The sequence below is a fragment of the Anthonomus grandis genome, chromosome 6 (assembly GCF_022605725.1).
Source record: "Anthonomus grandis grandis chromosome 6, icAntGran1.3, whole genome shotgun sequence".
Classification (NCBI taxonomy): Eukaryota; Metazoa; Arthropoda; class Insecta; order Coleoptera; family Curculionidae; genus Anthonomus; species Anthonomus grandis.
Window position 1 is genome coordinate 13,416,726 of NC_065551.1, and position 19,314 is coordinate 13,436,039.

The 19,314-nt window shown below is 31.5% G+C and overlaps 1 protein-coding gene across 3 annotated transcripts in view; it reads right to left on the minus strand.

Moving 5' to 3' along the window:
• Nucleotides 1-19,314, minus strand: part of LOC126738007 (casein kinase I-like) — a 62,924-nt gene that overhangs the window by 34,265 nt on the left and 9,345 nt on the right. For all 3 annotated transcript variants that reach the window (XR_007661185.1, XM_050443161.1, XM_050443160.1), the window contains exons 2-6: nt 11,815-11,925; nt 10,426-10,618; nt 10,231-10,373; nt 9,375-9,577; nt 3,683-3,842 (exon numbers count right to left, since the gene is read on the minus strand). Coding sequence is in view for 2 of the 3 variants with exons in the window: in XM_050443161.1 (XP_050299118.1) it covers nt 3,683-3,842; nt 9,375-9,577; nt 10,231-10,373; nt 10,426-10,618; nt 11,815-11,925 (810 nt within the window). In the remaining variant the exon portion in view is untranslated. The remainder of the gene's footprint in view (nt 1-3,682; nt 3,843-9,374; nt 9,578-10,230; nt 10,374-10,425; nt 10,619-11,814; nt 11,926-19,314) is intronic.

Here is a 19,314-nt window from a genome sequence, read left to right on the forward strand (position 1 = left end):
AATGAAGCAACCTGCAATATTATGACGCAACCCATCCGAATAAAAAGAGGTATATTTAAGGAGACGCGCTAAGTTCTCTTTGGTTTTGTCTGGCAATGAAGCCTTTATCACGAAGATTAAACTCGACCAACTATGGAAATTCTACCAAAAACAACAATGCCGATATCATTAAAATAATGTATCTGCTTTATATGGATGACCTTAAACTACTGGCAGTCACAAAACATCAACTAGACCAAATGCTTAAAATCGTTTATGAATTTTCGACAGACATTAGCATGCATTTTTGGATGGATAAGTGTGGGACTCTTAATATCCAAAAACGTAAGGTTAATCAAGGTAATTTTTAGATGGAGAATGGAAACTGGATCCAGTAAATGCAAGTAGGGAAGACCTATAAGTACTTGAAGGTTAAACAAACACAAAGAATCGACCATCGGGCCATGAAAGAAGGACTTATTGGTCGAACACAATTTCAAAAAAGAATGAGACGGGTGCTAACTAAGTACTGGACTTAATAGCAAAAATCTTGCTAAGGAAATTAACATATATGCCTGTTCAGTGCTGGGCTACTTATTTAATATAATTATATGGAGTAGAACGGCTATTGCGAATTTACAAAGTAAAATAAGAATCCTCCTTACTAAGTACAAATATCATCATCCCAGAAGTGCGGTTAACAGAACCACGCTACCACGATGCAAGGGAGGAAGAGAATTTATCGATCTATAAAAGCAATTGAACCAACAAATTAATAATTTAAGAATTTTTTTTTAGAAAGTCTGTGGATTTATCTTTCCATTTGCCAAATAGACGAGTTTACCCCACTTAAACTGAAAAATTAAGAAAATGTAATAAACCATCAAATAACAAAATACAGAACTGGAAACAGAGACCTCTGCTCTGCAAGGAAGACATATGCAAGAACATGATGACAAATTTGCGTCAAACTATTGGCTGATCTCAAAACAAATGTTTCCCGAAACAGAGGGTTTAATCTTAGCTACCCAAGATCAAGTTGTTCCAACGTGTTATTATCTAAAATTCATAGCTTTTGAGAGAAAAGATTCAGCTATTGAAGATGACCGATGTAGATATGGATTTCAAACATCTGAGACAATCTAGCACGTAACAGGAGGCTGCCAAATATTTGCGACCACGGAATACAAAGAGAGACAAGATGCTGTAGCAAAAATTATACATCAAGGACTCGCTCTAAAACTGAAACTTCTGCAGAATGAAAAGCGTCCTTATTATAAGTATGTTCCAGAAATTCTGGAAAATGCAAACTTTAGGCTTTATTGGGATTGTACTATTTTAACTGATTAAACTGTGAGTAGTAACAGACCTGACTTAGTTTTAGTGGATAAACCACATAAGGTAACATCTCTTATCGAAATGGCTATTCTCAATACTAACAATTTAGTGTAAAAGCACGCAGAAAAAAATTCAAAGTACCGCGACCTAGAAGTACGGCTACAGAGGCAATGGCAAATACATATTGTTAGAACGATACTAATTATAATGTCGACTACGAAACTCATACCTATAACCCTGGAAAGAAGCATTAAAGAATTCAATCAACATATACAAGGTCTCAATCAACATATACAGGGTGTCCGGAAAAAGGAGGCCCATCCGCCGGCCACATATTAAGTGGACCAAAATAATGCGACTTTCGTTATGCCATTTTTTAATTGGGCACTTGGTATTCAATATACAGGGCGTCAAAATGAGAAATATAAAATTGTTTTTTTGAAGTAAGTCGAGGGTTTTATAACATATTAAATAAAAATTTGGTGTGAGGGGGTTTTTTGGAACGAGAAATTGAAATCCGTTTACGGATTCGCTATATATTGCAGAGGGCGCTACCTGCGGTATATTGCATGTGTTAAAAATACCAAAACTTTTTTGTACCCCTGTATAATAAAGTTCTAGTAAAAAATTCCAATTATCCAATCTTTTTTTGTAAAAAAAGGAACCTTAGTAAATGTCGGCCTGACAATCTGTTTATTAGATATCTTAATTTAATAATCAAGATACTTCTTTCTAAACAAATTGGTTGACCTCGGGCACCAGTAACTCTTTACGTACTGTCAAATTTAAACGCTTCTGACGCTCTTAACAAGTTTCTCAATTACTCCTAAAATAACTCTTCTACATTTTTTTAATTACATATTTGTATTTGGTGTGTTTTCTTACAACTTGATATGGTAAATTCAAATTTAATGTTACGGCGAGGGTTCTCACTTATAGAGGGCGCTACATACACGGTTTTTTATACTTTAAAGGGTGATAATTTTCTTATGATTGCTTAAATATTTTTTTCTACAAAAAAATTAATTTATCTATCATTTTCACGTAAAAAAGATATCTTGGTCAAAGTCGCTACGAGCCAGCGTTTTCGAGATTTTCGTAATTAAAATAATACATGCATTACATTAAAGTTTTAGATTCGAGATATCATCAGCTTTAAATATGGAATCTGGAGTTTTTATTCACTATTCAATGCTCTTTTGAAACTTTAAAATAAATGTCATTATTTTATTAAGTTTTATTTTATATTTTTTTATTACAAAATATTTTTTATGTAGTGAAAAAAAAATTACCCAAAGTTTTTACGACAAATATCTACTTTTAAAAAAGACACTTGGTGGAACATAAGTTATAACAGTTGTTCAAAATGTGAACCCCTAACTGCAATACAGGCCTCTATTCTACGACGTAAACCATAATGGCTCATAGACCAATAAATGTACCGTTTTCCGAAATGGCGGATATGGTTTTGATGTTTGGTAAGTTTTAAATATTATTGTAAACAGTAATTCCCTTTCAATTCTCTACTAGAAAAAGCGACTCCAATGCTAGTTTATAAGCTATATAGCCGCTAGACGCTATGCCCAGACATTCCCAAACCGATTTCATTCCAAAAGAAAATATTTTTTAAATTTGATTAACATTGATGAGAAATATTGGGTAAACCGAGACACATAATATTTTACGGAGTCAACAACTTTACCCATTGCATCTTCAAAAGGTACAGGGTCTTTTACCCGACGATCCCGAGGCAAGCCTTGCTTTTTGTAGATGGTTATGTGAAATGAATAATAGAAATATGGATTTTATAAGGGCGATTCTGTTCACGAAAAACGGCATGACAATTATCCATAACGCACACATATGAGTTGAAGACAATCTAGGGCCATAGTTGAGACACATCATTAAGTAAATTTTAAAGTCAATGTGTGGTTGCAGGTGTTGTGGATAACTTTCTTTTAGGACCTCATGGTCACCTCATTCGCCCGACCTTACACCTATGGTTCCGATTTTAAATGAGGATCATTTAAGGGAAAGAATCATTGCAGCTGGAGAACATTTCCATTTTTTTTTTAAGTTATATGTTAATATTGATATATTATTAATATGAGATTTCGAATTTATTCAACATGACCTTGGCTGCTGTATTACTCTGGCCAAAAGAGAACAAAGTAAGTTTTAGTGTTCATAAATATTTTTCTGTAAAATTTATAAGATAATAAGTACCCAAAATATAAAGTGAAAAATTAAATTTTGTGCACATTAAAGATATCTTCTTAACAGTAGAGATGTTACGTAGAGTAGGCATAAGCTATACAACAGTATCTCTATAGGGAGAAAAAAAGAGTAAAAAAACTTTTCTTACCGAATTTGAGCAGATTCCAATCAAACACGTAATCGTAAGTGAACCCTTGTCTATGGAACAGAGTTCTAAATAATTGCCTAAGGTAACTGTAATCAGGACGTTCTTCAAACCTCAGTTGCTTGCAGTAGGTTAAATATGTGGGAAACTCGGCTGGATAACCCTAAAAATTTTAATAATAGGATAACTAATAGTTTTAATAAATTTTGGTGACCAATTTTCAGCTTTTGAATAGTCTCACATTTTTGTTGTTTATTAATTCGTTTTTATAAATACTATTCATTCATTAAAAGAACATCATCCACTCACTACATTTTCTTTCTTAAAAATGAAACTCACAGATGAATAAAATTTAAAAGACCTTGAAAATTTTATTGGAGTTCTGGCACACCTAACGATAAAACGGTGGTGGCTCTTTTTTGTTTGATAAGGGAAATAAAAAAATATTAGAAGCAATTTGACTTTTACTTGTCAAGTAAATACAATGTCGTGACAGACTCTAGACACAATGAACGAGCTAAATCTACAAATATCGGCATAAAAATCAAAAGCAATTATCTTTGTCCCAATAAAAAAACCAATCTCTATCCAACATATAATCTATAACGATTAAATCATACCATACAGAAGTTAAAGACTTAGACTAGTCTAAACAAATGAATTACTATATCACTGTACTTCAAAATCCCAAAAATGAAACGATAAAATTTATAGTGAAGCATCTAAAATCAAATAATATCCAAAAGTATTTAGAGATAGTTTATTCCACCAAAAGCAGTCTGTTACTGTCCAGTCTGTAAGAAAGTCCCTCTAAGTTTGAGGTTTTAATGTTGCCTCACTGGAATAGAAGATGGCGCTGTCGTCAGCATAGCCAACAATTTCTCCTTGGATGAGGAGTTTTAGAACACTATCCACATAAATAATAAAAAAGTGGCTCCAAAACCGTTCCGTGGGAAACTCCAAAAGTAAAACGAACTTTATACATTGTTGCTACCTATTACGTAGGTAGCTCATAATTAATCCATAAACAGTCCTCAAAGGTCATATTTTTAAGTTTTTTTGGTAAGATCCTATGGTCAACCGCATCAAACGCCTTCGAGAGATCAACAAAGATGCAAAGCGAAGGTTTTGAATTATCCAAAGCATCATACAAATAAGATCTTAATTTCAAAATAGAATCTTCACTTGATCTTTTTTCTTGAAGTGACCAAAAAAATAGCAAATATAAAAAGGTGTGATTCTAATTTTTCTTGTTTTCTTTTAATCTTCTAATCTATCAAAAAAAATTTAATTTAAATGTATGATTGCCAGTGTACTGTTGAACACAGTGTATTTCAATACTCGGTTACAAAGCAATTACTTGTGATGGGATCCCATGTTACCTGGAAAAGAGAAGAGTTTAAATCCTTTGTTTGTAAATATGTCCCTGAATCACTCAATAAAAAATACCACGAGGGGCCATTAGAAAAAAAAGAAGAGTTACCGGACGGCTTTCCGAATTACGAAGTGAAGCTGGCTGAATTCCCTACTCGAAATGCCACTAAGAAAAGAAGAAGTAAATACAATTAATAAAAAGTTTAAATTTTTAAGGTTTTGATTAAGAAATTTTTCTATAACTAGTTGAGTTCTTAATATTTAATCTTTTGCAATAATTTTTAGATTCGTCCAGCTGTTGAAAATAATGTTTCATTGCCTTTTAGGCTCTTGGAGGATTTTTCATTCTGTTACAGAAATTTCCAATAATTTAAGATTTGGGAATCACGTGTATACCGGGTGACACAGAAAAGAGGGAACAACACAATAACTTTTTTACTTTTCAAGATAAACAAATGAAATTTGGTAGATCGATAGAATAGTTATAAGAGCATCTTTTGACATATTCTAGTGTTTTCCATCACTTTCGGTGTAACAGGAAAAGACACTAACTTTCTTATTTTAAATAGGACATTTGGTATATTGTGACGTATTTCGATAGAAAATAATATTCTGAAAACAATGGTACTCTATTTGTTTTATACTCAAAGAAAAAATCAGTTTTTTAAATTTTAAAATAGGGTGCCATGAATGCGTTGAATATTTTAATTTTTTAACAAGTGATCACGGAAAAATAGTTTTTATTGCATTTTATGACTTAAATCTTTTACACGCCTATTTAAAATGTCCAAATCATTAATTTTGGCATTTACATTATTTTTTTAAATAGCACATTATTAAAAAAAAACCACTTTTGAAATGTGGTTTCTTTCTACCAATAATTTGATATGATTATTTTTAAATGGGTTGATAAATAAGCCCATAAGAAGAAAAAAACTAACTCACAAAAATGAACGAACAGCAAGCATTGTAATGACACTCCTGCGTATTTTTTTAAGTGACATAACACATCATATTTTGTTGTGAATATTATATTGAATATTACATTCAATATAATATTTTTTTCAATATCTTAATACTATATATTCTATTTAACATTTACCTAACATAACATAGGTACACACAAACGGCAAACAAACAGAAAAAATATGAGGTTTATAAATTATTTTAATACAAAACTGTTTACATGTATTGTTCGAAACGATCACCTTCTTGTCGAATGAAAGAACGTATGCGCGGGAATATAGCGTACGGCATATTAACTTTTTCTTCATTAGTAAACATTTTACATAATATTAGCAAATTTATTTAAATACCAAATATTAATTGCGCTTAACAAGATGTCATGTATTATGTCAATTGAAAAATAAATGAAGAACGCAGCCATTCAAGAAATCAAAGCCTTCTATGCTATGTTTTATATATTAAATGCGTTTATTTATGTGACTTAGTTTTTTTCTCCTTATGGGCTTATTTATCAACCGATTTAAAAGTTAATCATATCAAATTATTGGGAAAAAGAAACCGCAGTTCAAAAGTGGTTGTTCCCAATAATGTGCTATTTAAAAAAATAAAGTAAATGCCAAAATTAATGGTTTGTACAGGGTGTCCCATTTTGGGTACTTTTGCGGGATATCTCCGTTATTTTTAGAGATAGATAGGTGCGGTTTTCGCGACACTGTGCTACTTTTTCGTAAAACTAAAGATGCTGTTAACAAAATGTTCAAAGCCCTTTTAGTTTTAAACTACAGGGCATTTTTGAAATTGTTGCATTTTGAGACCCACATCGTATCTCCGTTATCTTTAAAGTTTTTGTAAAAGTAAAAACTCATTCTTATACATTTTTTTACGTAGAATCTAGTGGTGTAAATATATATTTTTTTGATTAATAGTTTTTGAGTTATAGCCCAAATTTTTTTTTAACGGCTCAACTGTGGGAAATACTGCAAACTGAGTGGGCTGCCATTTCCAGTGAAGACAGTGCAAGACTTGTCGGTTCTATGCCACGAATATGTAGAGAAGTAATAAATTCGGAGGGATATGCCACAAAATATTAGCAGATTTTGATTCAAATTAATATGTTAAATTAGGTAATATATTATACACTATCGGACAAAAGTAGAGAAACTTCTAAAAATTCTTTGATTTACGGAAACCATGTATTTAAATTAAATATTTACTACAAATATTGTAGTTCTCAACAACTGCGTTTTTTTACCGCATTTTACATGCCTCTTATCAGTTGTTTATTTACAATAAAAGAATTCAAATATTTTCGGATGGACATAAGTAGAGAAACCTAAATATCAATCGTCCAAATTTAGTATTTAGTTCGCTTTACGTGAGTTCTGTTGATAGTTTTGCATAGTTTTTTTAATCAACATGCCTCGCGGAAGATATTTGTCTGAAGACCTTCGTAGAAAAATAGTTGATGCACACAAGAGTGGTATACGACAAGTGGACATTAGTAAAACGCTTAATTTGCATAAGTCCGTTGTTAGCAAGACAATTTCTAATTTTAAAACACGAAATTCAACAAAAAGCATTAAAAAAAGTGGCCGCCCAAGAAAAACAACCAAACACATGGAAATGATGATAAAAAGAATTGCCCAGTCTGATCCTCACAAATCAGCAAATAAAATTTTAAGTGAATTACCTGGTGTTAATGTTAGTTCTAAGACCATACAAAGACGACTGAGGGAAGGAGGATTATTTAGTAGAAGAGCCGCTAAAAAGCCGTTTATTAGCAAGAAGAATCAGAAGGCCCGACTCAACTTTGCACAAAAATATTTGCATTGGACAACCAACGACTGGAAAAAAGTTCTTTTTACTGATGAAAGTAAGTTCAATTTGTTTGGGTCCGATGGAATCTCATGGGTACATCGACCACAAGGCAAAAGATTCGATCCAAGATATACACAGCCTACGGTAAAGCATGGTGGTGGCTCCTGCATGGTATGGGGTTGCTTCTCTGGGTTCGGTACAGGACCATTACACATCATTGAGGGTATCATGGATCGATTTGTGTATTTAGACATCCTACAAAATGTAATGCTACCCTTTGCTGAGGATAATTTACCTTTGACTTGGATATTCCTACAAGATAACGACCCCAAACATAAATCAAAGGTTGTCAAAGATTGGTTTTTATCGGAAAATATTAGGGTTATGGACTTTCCTGCGCAAAGTCCCGATCTTAACCCGATTGAAAACCTCTGGGAGGAACTAGACCGGCGTGTAAGGCAACATCAGATCAGTAATAAAAATGATCTTATAAAAGTTTTACAAGATTCCTGGAATTCTATTGGAGAGGAAACCATTATGAAACTGTTGGAATCCATGCCAAATCGATGCCGCGAGGTGATTGCCAATAAGGGATACTCTACTTACTATTAATTTTATTAAGATAGAAATAAGAAATAACTTGTACTTTTGGAATAAAATTTAGTTTCTCTACTTTTGTCTCATAAATATTTTGTTTCATTAAATTAAATCTTAGGATTTTCTTTTACAATTTATTTTACTTTATACAAATTAAGTCTTAACAATTATTGTTGATTTTCATTATGTGTAGAACTGCATTAGTTTTGAAGTATTCAAATAAAACGCAAATTTAAAAAGTTTCTCTACTTTTGTCCGATAGTGTATATACTTTATCACAATATGAGTAATTTTATTATAGTTCCTGGTTTCTTAAAAAAAAATACAAATTAAAAAAGTTTCCATACTTTTGGCCACCACTGTATATATATTTTTTTATATATATATTTCAGGCTAAAATTCCATTTAAAATTTTTCTGGCTCCTTGGATTAATTTTATTTGTGTTGTATGTTTTCCAAGGAATTTAAACAATTTTTCATGTGCTTCAGCTTTTTGAAGTATTTTTGCATGTCTGTCAGAAATTTGGAGTATTTTTTTTTTATTTTCAGGAACTTAGTGTAATTTTTTATATCTGCCAGGTATTTAAAATACATTTTCCTGTTTTTCAGTCATATTGTGGGTCTTCCAAGAATCTAAATAAATGGTTCTGTTTTTCATTTTCTTGGAGTGACACTGTATGTTTTCCAGGACGTCATTGTATTTCCTAGAGATTTTAAAGAATTGTAACACTTAAATTTTTTCGTGCAGTTTATAGTTTTAAATAAATACATTTTTGAGGGGATTGCAACTAAAGTTTATAGGGTTTCATACAACGTACCATCTTTGACTACTAATAACTTAAAATATTTATTTTAAGATGCTTTACAAGAACTTAATAAAGTTTGTTGGATTAATAGTAAAAAAAAATTGGTCACCTTAAATAGTTAGAAATGTTAGTACCTTGCACAATTCCTCAATAGGCGTAGAGATCTTCTTTTCGGAAATCCTTTCGTACTTTTGGCGTTTGGTGGCGGCCTTCAAGCCCTGCCATGGTAAAGAACCTCTATTAAAATACATAAGGACGTAGCCGAGCGATTCGAGATCGTCTCTCCTGGACTGTTCGATGCCTAAATGGGTGTTTATGCTCGCGTACCTCGCCGTACCTAAATTAATAATGAGAACGAATGTTTTTGTAAAATTGTAAAATTCTGTTCAGTAATAGCGTATTTCAAGAACCAATAAGACAAGAAAAATCAAAATTCATAAAAAAAAACACTTTTTATACTTGTTTGGTTAGAATTGGGTCTATTATTTTATTGTAAATATGTAATTTTATACTTTAATATGTATTTTGTAATTTTTTTATTTATTTAATATTAAATCCTTCTTATTGTTCTAGTAGGTCATTAAAACAACAAAATTATAACCTTGAAACTAGGAAATTGCACATGCGTCGCATAATTAATATTTACAGAAAAAAAGCATGTTTTAGCAATATTTCCCAAGAAATATACACAATAGATAAACAGTTTGGCACACAGACATGAAATTAAGGCCACTCTTAGGATTTACAATTTTCTCTAAAAGGAGTAAAAATTCCTCAGGGACGTTGTAATAATTAAACAAATTAAATATTCAACGGGGCGTTACGCAAATCGGTTACCGTTCGGCTAAAAAGGAAACGCGGCAATGCAATCTATGACCTTTGAAGTTACAGTTAATATTATTGTGGATTTCTTTACATTATATTAAAATAATTATTTGCTCTTACATAAATCCGTTTCCATTGCTTTATAGAAAAACATCAAATACCTACCTGTCAAATTTTTATTTTCCTTATATGGTATGTGCTGGTGGGTGCGTCCGTCCCTATATTTCTTAGCTAATCCAAAATCTATAATATAAACTAAGTTGCCCTTCTTTCCTAGACCCATTAGGAAATTGTCAGGCTTAATATCTCTGAAAATGGTCAGCATGTAAGAGCATAACAAGGTGAAGTATAATTAGTTACCTATGTATAAAATTTCGCGAATGGATAAAATCAGTACGTGAGATCAGCTGGTCGGCCAAAAGTAACACCGTCTTAAGGGAGAACCTTCTTGAACAGAAATTGAATAGATCTTCCAAAGACGGTCCTAGGAGCTCCATCACCATTACATTATAATCACCTTCTGAGCCGCACCATTTCATTTGTGGAATTCCCACTGAAAATCAAACATTTAGCTTAAAACAACCCCTACAAGTAGTTATCATGACCCTGGTCAATAAATGAAATAATGTGCATTCCAATCGTTTATCACATCGCTATTGTAATATGTATCATTGTTTCTTTCTAACATTTTATTAATAGCTTAGTCTATTTATGGAACAAAAACCATTTTATGTATGCAATCAATTTATTTTATATTAACGTCAGTTTTATAATATCTATAGCGATATATAATAGTCTTTTAAGGATATTTCAGGTCAGTGCTTCTAATATGGTTTTATGCAATATTATATAAAAAGGTGCTTGTTTTTCTTTTGAAAAATTCATATAGGAATATAATATAAAAAAAGCCTTATGTACTAATGCAATAATAATTTTGTATTACATGTATGCATATGTATTACACTTGGGAAATGGAGGCAATATCATTAAAAAATTATTAAGGCATGTAGTAAATTTTTAATTTAAACAAAGGGGTGAAATGTCCAAAGCAGTAAGCGTCACGCACAAACGGTTATACTAAGGGTCTTTTAGGAATACTTTATTTTTTGTTACAAAAGGGTTTTTAAAAAATAGATTAAGAGATATAGTTTGGGTGGCTGTTCACCTACACAAATGAACTTGGTGTAATGATATACATTTTTTTGCTTTGTATAAGACATTTCTTGTTGTTTTAGATTTATAAGGAGTAATTAGTTCATTATTGTCATTTCAAAATTGATTGAAAAAGTATCTGCACCCTGCTAAAGTATTTTTATAATACAAACATTCCACACAATATTTTCTTTATGCTGCTGTACTTTTGGTATTGCATAAGAGTTTTATTAGATAAATATATTATCTATGAAACAACCATTTGTTTGCGCGTACATTTTTTTCTTACAAAAGGGTTTTTAAAAATAGACCAGATAACTGCGGGGCTCTCACACAAATGAACTTATTTCAACGATATGCTTATATAAGAGATTTCTTATTGTTTCAGATTTGTAAAGATTGATTATTTTGTTATTGTCATTTCAAATGCCTTTAAAAATGCCTGTACCATGCTAAAATATTCCTCATAATTCTTTGTGCTGCTGTAAAATTGCATAAGAGTTTTGTTAGATAAATATAATATTTATAAAACAAGCATTTGTTCGCAAATTATGCATTTTACTTACTTATACTAAACGATATAAACTTTTTACTTACCTCCCCCTTGCATCATCCGGTAAAATTTTGATTCTATGTGTAATTGAGGATGCCTTGTTTTGATACATTCTAACTTAATTGCTACCTCTTCCCCTGTTGATATATTAGTTCCTACAAAAAATAATTATATATTTCTTATATAAATATGTATTATATACCAGGTGAGACAGGAAAAAGGGAACACTAAATAACTTTTTTACTTTTCAAGATAAACAAATGAAAATTGAGATAAGAGCATTTTTTGACATATTCAGTTGTTCCTGTTTAACCGGGACAACTTTCTTATTTTAAATGAGACATTTGGTATATTATTACGTATTTCGATAGAAAATGATATGCTGAGAACAATGATACTACATTTGCTAGTTTTTGTTTCATACTCATAGAAAAAATCCATTTTTTAAATTTTAAAATAGGCTGTCATGAATGTGTTGAAAGATTTAATTTTTAATCAAGTAATCAGGAAAAAATAATAAAGAAAGAAAGAAAATGTGCTATATTACGTAAGATAAAACAAAATCTTGTGTACAAGCATCCTAAAAACAAAAAAATTCCAAATTCACTTTAAATTTAAAATTTCAAACAAACATAACATCTAAAACATTTTACCATAAAATTTACACACATTACCAAAATTAATTATAGCAAAACAGATTGGTCAAAAGGTATCATTAAAAAAATCGTCAAGGCTATAATATGCCCTGGATAATAAAAGTGATTTTAATTTCTTTTTGAATTTCTTAACTTCTAAAATTTGTCTAATACATAGAGGAACATGGTTGTAAATTTTTTTGCTAAGGTATATAAGTGAGTTCTTGGTGAGGGAGGAAGTAGGGATTGGTAAGGAAAAATCGTTAACCTGGCGAGTCATATGACCAGTGTTAGAGGGAGGTTTAGGACATTTATGACTAAGAGTAGCTGTTTCTAAGATAAAAAGAGAAAAAAGAGTTAGGATTTTTTGAGATATAAAGAGAGGTTTACAAGAATCTCTTAACCCAGCAGAACATAGGTATCTAACTGCCTTTTTTTGAATCACAAAAATTATGTTTAATAATACCTTGTTGCTTAAACCCCAAAAAGGCAAGCCATAACGAAGATAGGACTCAATAAGAGAAAAGTACACTCAACGTGCAACTACCCCTCCCAGCTCATGCCCTGCCATTCTTACTGCAAAGCATCCAGAGGATAATTTTGATGCAAGATTTAGGATATGATCTTCTAAGCGAAGGCGACCATCAATGGTAATACCAAGGAACTTACAGCTTTCTTTGTTTTGCAAGGGAGAGTTTTCTCACTCCGATAAAATCTTAAGATACTTAAAAACCTGGGCTCTAACATTATCAGAATCTCTATGATTCCATAAAATGGTGGTATCATCAGCAAACTGAACCACTTTGCCCTGCAGTTTTAATGAACCCAAATCATTTACATAGAGCAAAAATAATAGTGGTCCTAACACTGAACCCAGAGGTACTCCAGTTTTAAGGGATCTGGAATCGGATAAACATCCAGATACTGTAACTCTTTGAGTACGATTAGACAGGTAGGATTCCAGCCATTGTAATGCCACACCTCTAAAGCCATAATTATTAAGCTTAGACAGCAGTATTCCATGATCTACACAATCAAATGCCTTGGATAAATCGCAAAACACTGCCGCCGCGGACTCTCCAGAATTTAAGGACACATAGACACTCCAAAAAGCCGAAAACAGCGTCATGAGTCCCTTTTCCCGTTTGAAATCCAAACTGATTTGCAGATAAAATGCAATTATGTTGCATAAAAGACAAAATTCTGATTTTTGCAAGTTTTTCAACTATCTTGGAGAGGGTAGATAATATAGAAATTGGACGGAAATTACAAGGCTCACTCAAATCTCCACCCTTATAAAGAGGGATAACCACTGCCTCCTTCAAACATGCTGGAAAGATGCCATTATGAAAGGAATTGTTTATGGCAGAAGCTAAGGCATTCAATGCTGAGTCAGGCAAAAGGAGTAGTAATTTTGATGATATCCCATCAGCTCCAGCTGATTTATGGTTTTTTAAGCTTTTAATTGCATCTCCAACGTCAGTAAGGCTAACAGGATAAAAGAAAAAAGAATTTTGAACTGACACTTGTTGAATATAATGCAAAGGATCAATATTAGTATTCACATCCTTGAACAATAAATGAGGAATATTACAGTAATAATCATTTAAACTATTTGGTCTTACTTCTGGTTCTGAAACTTTCTTGTGAGAATGCCTGAAGTCATTTATTGACCAACATTCTCTCTGCCTATTTGAGGACACATTCAAGAGGTCACTATAATATTTAACCTTTGCTGCTTTTATCGTCTTTCTGTATAGACTACGATATTTCTGATGATAAAGAATAATGTTTGCATTAGTTGTATACTTGCACAACTTGTATACTTGCCAAATAACGGAGGTTTTTAGCTGAAGTTCTGAGGCCTGCTGTGACCCATGGTTTTCTATTTTTCATTTTAAGCCTCTTTTTAGGAAAACACTGATTGATCTTGTCACATAGCACATGAAATAACAAACTAAACGGGTCAGGAGCCATTTCAACTGCATTTCAATTAACCAAAGCTGTAGTAGAAGAAAAAGCATTGAAATTTGCTCTGCTGAAAATTCTTCCTATATAATGAGATGAAGGAAATACAGTGTTGCATGGAATCCTAGCGAGAATGGCTTCATGGTCAGAAATACCAGATGAGAGTACTCTACATGACACATCATTTAAATTTGTAAAGTCCGGTGCAACGATATATTAGAATGGTCACCCGTCAAAACACCAGCATTCCACCTGCCAAACAATGTCATCCACCTTCTATTTACATTGTTTGAGAAGTAAAATGCTGGTGTTTTGACGGGTGACCATTCTAATATATCGTTGCACTGGACTTTACACAAATAATCAATAGTAGTTGCAGATGAGGATGTTATACGTGTGGGTGAAAGAACATGCATCTTTAAGTCATAAGATTCCAATATACTTAAAAGGGATGTATGATATGATAGCAAGCTTACATCAGTGAAGTTATAATATTAACGTCACCAGCCAATATAACTATGGTGTGTAGAGACAATTGGGATAATAGAGAATCAAGTTTGTCCAAGAACATACCAATATCTCCTGTGGGTTGTCTATAAACACAAAGAACATATAAATTAAATCGCTTACAAAAACAAAGGGAGAATTCAAAAACCTTCTCGAACAGAAAGCTATCATACTTATTAATTTTACAGAAAAAAGCTGCAATTGTTTGTTTAACTAAAATAGCTGTTCCTCCATGTATGGAGTGTTGCTGACAAAAAATTGATATAGGAATATAATCAGATATTAAGAAACATTCGTTAGGCTTTAACCAGTGCTCAGTTAATACAATATCAGGAAAATCACATGAATCAAGTAAAAGATGAAGCTCGTCCATTTTATTTCTTAGAGACTGTATATTTAAAATAAAACTACTGAAACTTTTCGCATGCTTATTTTCAATGTTATTTATAGAATGTGAGTGAGCTTCATCTTCTGTGTATTTATCTATAAAAAAGAATCCCTATCACAGTCAGTATCTAGAAGTCCAGGTTGATTACTTGGTTTTATTGTGGACACATTTTTTGATGAAATGCTACTTTTGAAATGTTTTAAAATATGGGTATACAGTAATGATGCCAAATCTGATCCAAAGTTGCTGGCATGATTAGACTCTAAAATTCTATTTAGATTAATATTATTTGTGTGAAATATTATATAGAGAGCCTTATTGCTATTATAAATTACATTATGGTTTGGATACATGTAAGGGCTTGTCATCACTAAACTATTGCTATGTAAATGTATAAATTTTTTTTAAATACTGAATGATGAGCAAATACCATTTAACACTAAAATCAACATATCATTTTCTGTAAAGTCCTTAACCATAGATGATGCAGTATAAATCAGTTCATTGTTTGTACTTCCTGGCTTCAGGAAATATTGGACTTTGTAGTTAGCTTCAAACTTCAGACGCAATTTCTTCAGGAACACTCTACTACAATTTCCACCCACAAAAAGAAGCTTAGGTCGATTATCAACGGGTGAATTTGGCCTACATGGTAACTGTGTTGGAGAATTTATATTAACAAATTTAGATAAGTTTTGCTGTTGCTTTAATGCACAAATATCGGAATAGCAAGTATCTTTTTCAACTTCTAACACCTTTATAGACTAGATCATATTCTTATTCATCTTAGTTAAATCATTAACTTCCATTTGTAACATATTCATTTGCGTCTTATAGGTTGCAGATTCATTTTCTAATGTTTTTATTGTTACAATTAAATTTTTATTTAAGGTATTTAACTCATTGATTTCTATATTGAAATTTATTTTTTCCTCTTCACATACTTTTAATAGTGACAGTAGACTCACATTCTTTAATTCTTAAATTTGTTAATTCAATTTTAAGTTCATCATTAAGTTTGTGTAGATTATCTAGGGAGGAGGAAAAGTTCTTTTCGGCCTCTGACACTTCATCTTCAAACACCAAACTTGCTTCATTGCATTTTATGACTTAAATCTTTTACACCCTTATTTAAAATATGCAAACCAGTCATTTTGTTATTTAATGTATTTTTTTAAATAGCACGTTATTGGGAACAACCACTTTTGAAATAAGTTATTTTTTTCCTAATAATTTGAATCATTATTTTTTATATCGGTTGATAAATAGGCCCACAAGAAGAAAAATACTAAGTCATATAAATAAACGCATTTAATTAATAGAAATCGCATAGAAAGCTTGTTTTGACGCGTTCTTCAATTATTTTTTACTTGACGTAATAGATGACATCTTGTCAAGTGCAATTATTATTTGTCAGTCAAATAAATTTGCCGCAGTTTTAAGAAAGAATTTTAGTGTTTGCTAATATTTGAAATGTTTACTGACGGTATTTCTGAAAAAGCGCATTTCAAAAGTGGTTGTTCATAATAACGTGCTGGTTAAAAAAATTAAATAAATGCCAAAAAACTGGTTTAATAAAATAATAAAACACAATGAATATTATTTTTCTGTGATTACTTGATTAAAAATTAAAACTTTCAACCGCATTTCAAAATTTAAAAAAATATTTGATATTATGAGTATAAAACAAAAAGTGGCTAATGTAGTATCATTGTTCTCAGAATATTATTTTCTATCAAAATACATAATAATATACCAGTGTCTCATTTAAAATAAAAAAGTTACTGTCACTCACACTGTTAAACCGGAAGTGACGAAAAATAACAGAATATCTCAAAAGAGGCTCTTATAACTATTTTATCAATATACCAATTTTCATTTGTTTATCTTGAAAAGTAAAAAAGTTATTTAGTGTTCCCGTTTTCCTGTGTCACCCAATATATGTATCAATTTAAAGATGAGTGTAACCATCAAAGTGATACATTAACATCATAATTTTTAAAACCCAGCTTTCCTGATGTCAAGTGCGAAGAACACAGCTCAAAACAGCCTGATATATAATCATCAATGAAGATAAGCATAATGCAAGAAGACCTCAAAGAGGCATGGAAGAGGGATGCATAGCCAAATGGGGCTATTGTACCCAAGTTTTTCCAGATAGGAGGGTGCCCTCACTGCAGAAGGACCCACAGTAAATAGTGCCTATCCAAAGCAAAATGTAAGTCAAACAAAATCAAAGTATATTATCAAAATGTACATGGTCTCAGAACCAAAACTGAGCTGTGCTATACTAGTCTTCTGACTGAAAACTACAACATAATCGCCTTGACTGAGACCTGGCTATGTGAAGGTATTTACTCTGCCGAACTATTCGACGACAGGTATACTGTGAAGAAGAAGAAAAGACAGAACTACTTCAACTACCAGGGAGGGTGGTTTTGCTAGTTTTTAATTATTATTAGCATTTAATAAAAAAAATTCATATGAAGTTTTAAAGGCTGAAAATTGTGATATCGAATGTATTTTTGTAAAGTTAAAGTTTAAAAATGTATATATTATGTTCTTATTTCTGTTGTGTACTTTCAACCAAACTCTAGTTTGGAAAGTTAAAATTCATATTTTACTCATTTTGAATGTCTTTTAGATAGTAATTGTACCAATGTATTAATTTTGGGGGATTTTAAAAGGCAGGTTTTTTACAATATCTGTGATAATGAGAAAAATAATTTATTACAAGAATTCCTTAGTTTGAATAATCTACAGCAGTTTAATAATATAATCAATTTTAGAGATAGTTGTTTAGACCTTGTATTGTCAAACCTAGAGATATTGCAGATTACCAGACCTGTGGACCAATTAGTAATAGAGGATCCATACCATCCAGGCTTAGTGTTGGACCTGCCATTAAAAGTAAAATAATTTCAAATTCAAGTTCAAAATATGCTTTAATGTCAAAACAAAATATGCATCGTTATTAACAAAGCTTAAGAATAACTAAAATAAAATAAAATAAAGGTGTTACAAAAATTGTTCCAAAGTTAAGTATATGAACAAAAAATCAAGCTAAAAATAGCCAGTCATAAAAAAAAACACAGATAAAACCATCACGAGAGTCAAGGCTCATAAAATATACATTATAAAAAATTTTAGTTCCATAAAACAATAAAATTATAGTGTTATACTAAATAAATAATACCTGAATACATTGAAATAAAGATAATAAAATTAAATGTGAAAGATGTGAATTGCAAACCTGTTTAATAATTTGTATTAAAAGACTTCAGAAAAATATTCTGTGAGGCTATAGTAGCCCGAGAGTTCACCATTATGTTTTTTAAAAATCAGGCACATTGTTTCCAAAATAAAAATACAGTACAAAGTAAGAATTTTGTGTCTAACAAATAAGGGACCACAAGTCTCTCGAGGACCAACCCTAAATAAACATCTAATAGCCTGCGAACATAATCCCCAAAAACAAATACCATAATGAAGATGGGATTTAATTGAAGAAAAATATGATGCTCTAGCCACTAAACTGTTTAAATTATTCACAATGACACGAAGAGCATAACAGCCAGAGGAAATTTTATTACATGTGCTTATATGATTTTCAAATTTTAACCCAGAATCAATATACAACCGAAAAAATTTGCTCAAATTAGCAGACAATACTATATTATTACTTAAAAAGAAATCATTAAATGCACATTTAAAATTTTAAACTTTTTTTTTTAAATATTAAAGAACAGCTTATTAGCATCACACCATCTTTCTACCTTACATAAATCCGTCCAAATATTTGCCACAAGCTGCTCAGAATTCTTATTTTCCCACAGAATGGTGGTATCGTCTGCAAATATGGTAAAATGGCCATTTATTGAAATACGAGGCAAATCATTAAAATAGATTAAGAATAAGAGAGGTCCCAAAACTGATCCTTGAGGGACACCTCAGGGTCATTTCATTGGAGCTTTGGCCCTGAAGGTTAGCAGTCTGCACTCTTCCCATCAAATATGAGTGGAACCACTCTAAGACCATTCCCCTGA